At 38.5% G+C, this 1,988-nt stretch overlaps 1 protein-coding gene across 1 annotated transcript; it reads right to left on the bottom strand.

Annotated features, from left to right (window-relative positions):
- Positions 1-467: 467 nt before the first annotated feature.
- Positions 468-1,245, bottom strand: LOC6586944. The gene is made up of 2 exons (XM_044010756.1): positions 716-1,245; positions 468-654 (listed from the first exon to the last, which is right to left on the bottom strand). The coding sequence occupies exons 1-2, from the start codon at positions 1,243-1,245 to the stop codon at positions 468-470; spliced, it is 717 nt and encodes a 238-aa protein (XP_043866691.1).
- Positions 1,246-1,988: the final 743 nt, after the last annotated feature.

Below are 1,988 nucleotides of genomic sequence, written 5' to 3'. Positions count from 1 at the left end.
GTTGCCTCCTAGGTCTGTTTCTGTGTCGCTCCAATCTGCCATGGTACCGACTCGAGTGTTGGTTTATTGCATCAAATACCGCCAGTTTACGGGTATAGAATAATTCTTTCGCAGTCGGTAATCAATTTCAGAATTGATTTAAATTCCAATTCAGAGTTCTTTAAGATATGTAATATACACATTATACCTGTCAGTTATTAATAAATCACATTAAATCGCATTATTCTCTCTATCTTTTTAATAAAAATAAATTAACATCTGAAATATTTCTTCATATCTTGATTTGCTTTCCTCAAAATCTAAATATGACGGGAGTATAATGAGTATAATATCTTTATGTATGTATTATACGCATTATACAATTCACAAAAATAATCACTCAAAAGATATCGTTCGTAGATACTGATAATAAAAATGTCAATATATTATGTGCTTTATTGATTTATTATAATTCGTTATACAAATTATTAAGCCTTAACATTGCAGGCGGCATTGTTCCACAGCTCCGCTTGCATAGCAAAGTAGTTGCTCAGCTCAGTCATATCGAGATTGGAGAGCAGGCTATTGATGGAGGGCAGCACATACTTTGCAAACATGGGGTTAACATAAGGCTGAATCTCCTCGGTGAACAACAGAGAGAATGAGTTGATGAAACTGTTTAAATAGTTGTTTGCCGCAACATCCATGTACTGATCCCAGTTATCGGCCTCCACACCAGCCACAAAGTATCTGTAGGTAGAAGTCCTTGATGCGCAGTCCATTTGAGTTGCTCAGGCTCTGGCCAAAGGTGTATTCGCCCACGAAGCGCCAGTCAGTGATTTTCTTGTTAATCAGAACACTCTGGCGAATGGGCAGTGGAAGACCGCCAATGCTCAGAACACCCTCCACTTCGTAGGAACCCAAAATTTGAAGAGCAGGGAACAGAACGTCAAAGGTGGCGTGCGTCGTGTTCTCGTCGTAACTGCCACTGAGCACCTGGAAGTTGTTGAGACCAGAAATGCGGATGTTGCTCACATTGCCCACCAGGTTTGTGTCTCCATTGACGTAGTTGAAGGCGTAGAAATCGAGAGTCAGTGGAGCCAAGACTGGGATATTGTCAGCAGCAAAGCCACATGGCAACATCTTCTTCCAGGCGTCGAGGAACATGTCAAGGGCCTCACGATAGTTGACCAGGCCATTGTCCTGGAGTGGTGAGGCACTGGCGAAGGCAACCAGGAGCGCTAAAAGAACACACTTTTCAATCATTTTGCTTGATTAGAGGTAGAAAGAACTCTGTGAGGAATGGGTCGCACGCGTTGTCTTTTATAGTCGAATCGTTATCAATGGGCTTTCAATACATGGCTTTGATTGATCGCATTGCAATTCATTGGGTCAAATATGTCTTATCTAATTCAAGTTATCTCTTATATTGTGACTCAAAAAGTTCAACAGTTTTAAATAGTGTTTGGTGGGGCTCCTCAGTGTGATTCATCAAAGAGAACCCCTTTTAATTGAATAAAGTATTTAAGTAATGAAGTACTTAAATTGGCTCGATTATTAATTGTTGGCGCTGGGTTCGTATTGATAAGATATTTTAGAATTATTTCAGTGTTTGAAAATGGAACTTAGAAACTTGTTAAATTACTATTGAGTTTGTTTGCTAGTTTTTTTTTTTTTTTTTTTTTTTTATTTGTTTTTTTTTTTTTTTTTATTCTAAGCACATTCAAGCCTCGTAGTTAATTCCATATGTTTTCTTTGTTTACCGAAGCCTGTTTGTCTGTGTGTGTAAGTAATTGGATAATAACTCGTCTTAGCTGGTAGAAGCTTGCCTATTGTCAGTGGAAATCAGGAACTCATTCGCTTTTTGACAGAGGGAATCATTTGGGTTTTCCAATTTTTTTTATGTGTGTGTGTGTGCTGGGAGGTTAGAGATTGTATTAGTTGGCTGCTTTTGTTTCAAAATTTTCATTTGGTTGGACTCTGGCTGTTCATTCTGAATGTTTGGCTAT

This window comes from Drosophila mojavensis, unplaced genomic scaffold (assembly GCF_018153725.1).
Source record: "Drosophila mojavensis isolate 15081-1352.22 unplaced genomic scaffold, ASM1815372v1 contig_125, whole genome shotgun sequence".
NCBI classification, from domain to species: Eukaryota; Metazoa; Arthropoda; class Insecta; order Diptera; family Drosophilidae; genus Drosophila; species Drosophila mojavensis.
Note: the sequence above shows the minus strand (reverse complement) of the source record. Positions and strands in the feature narration are given on the sequence as shown.

Bases quoted from the DNA above. Each gene is read 5' to 3' on its own strand.
- LOC6586944 (XM_044010756.1), bottom strand. From the start codon at position 1,245: ATGATTGAAAAGTGTGTTCTTTTAGCGCTCCTGGTTGCCTTCGCCAGT. The intron at 655-715 runs GTGTGGAGGCCG...CTATTTAAACAG, and splicing joins CTACAGATACTTTGTGGCTG to TTTCATCAACTCATTCTCTC.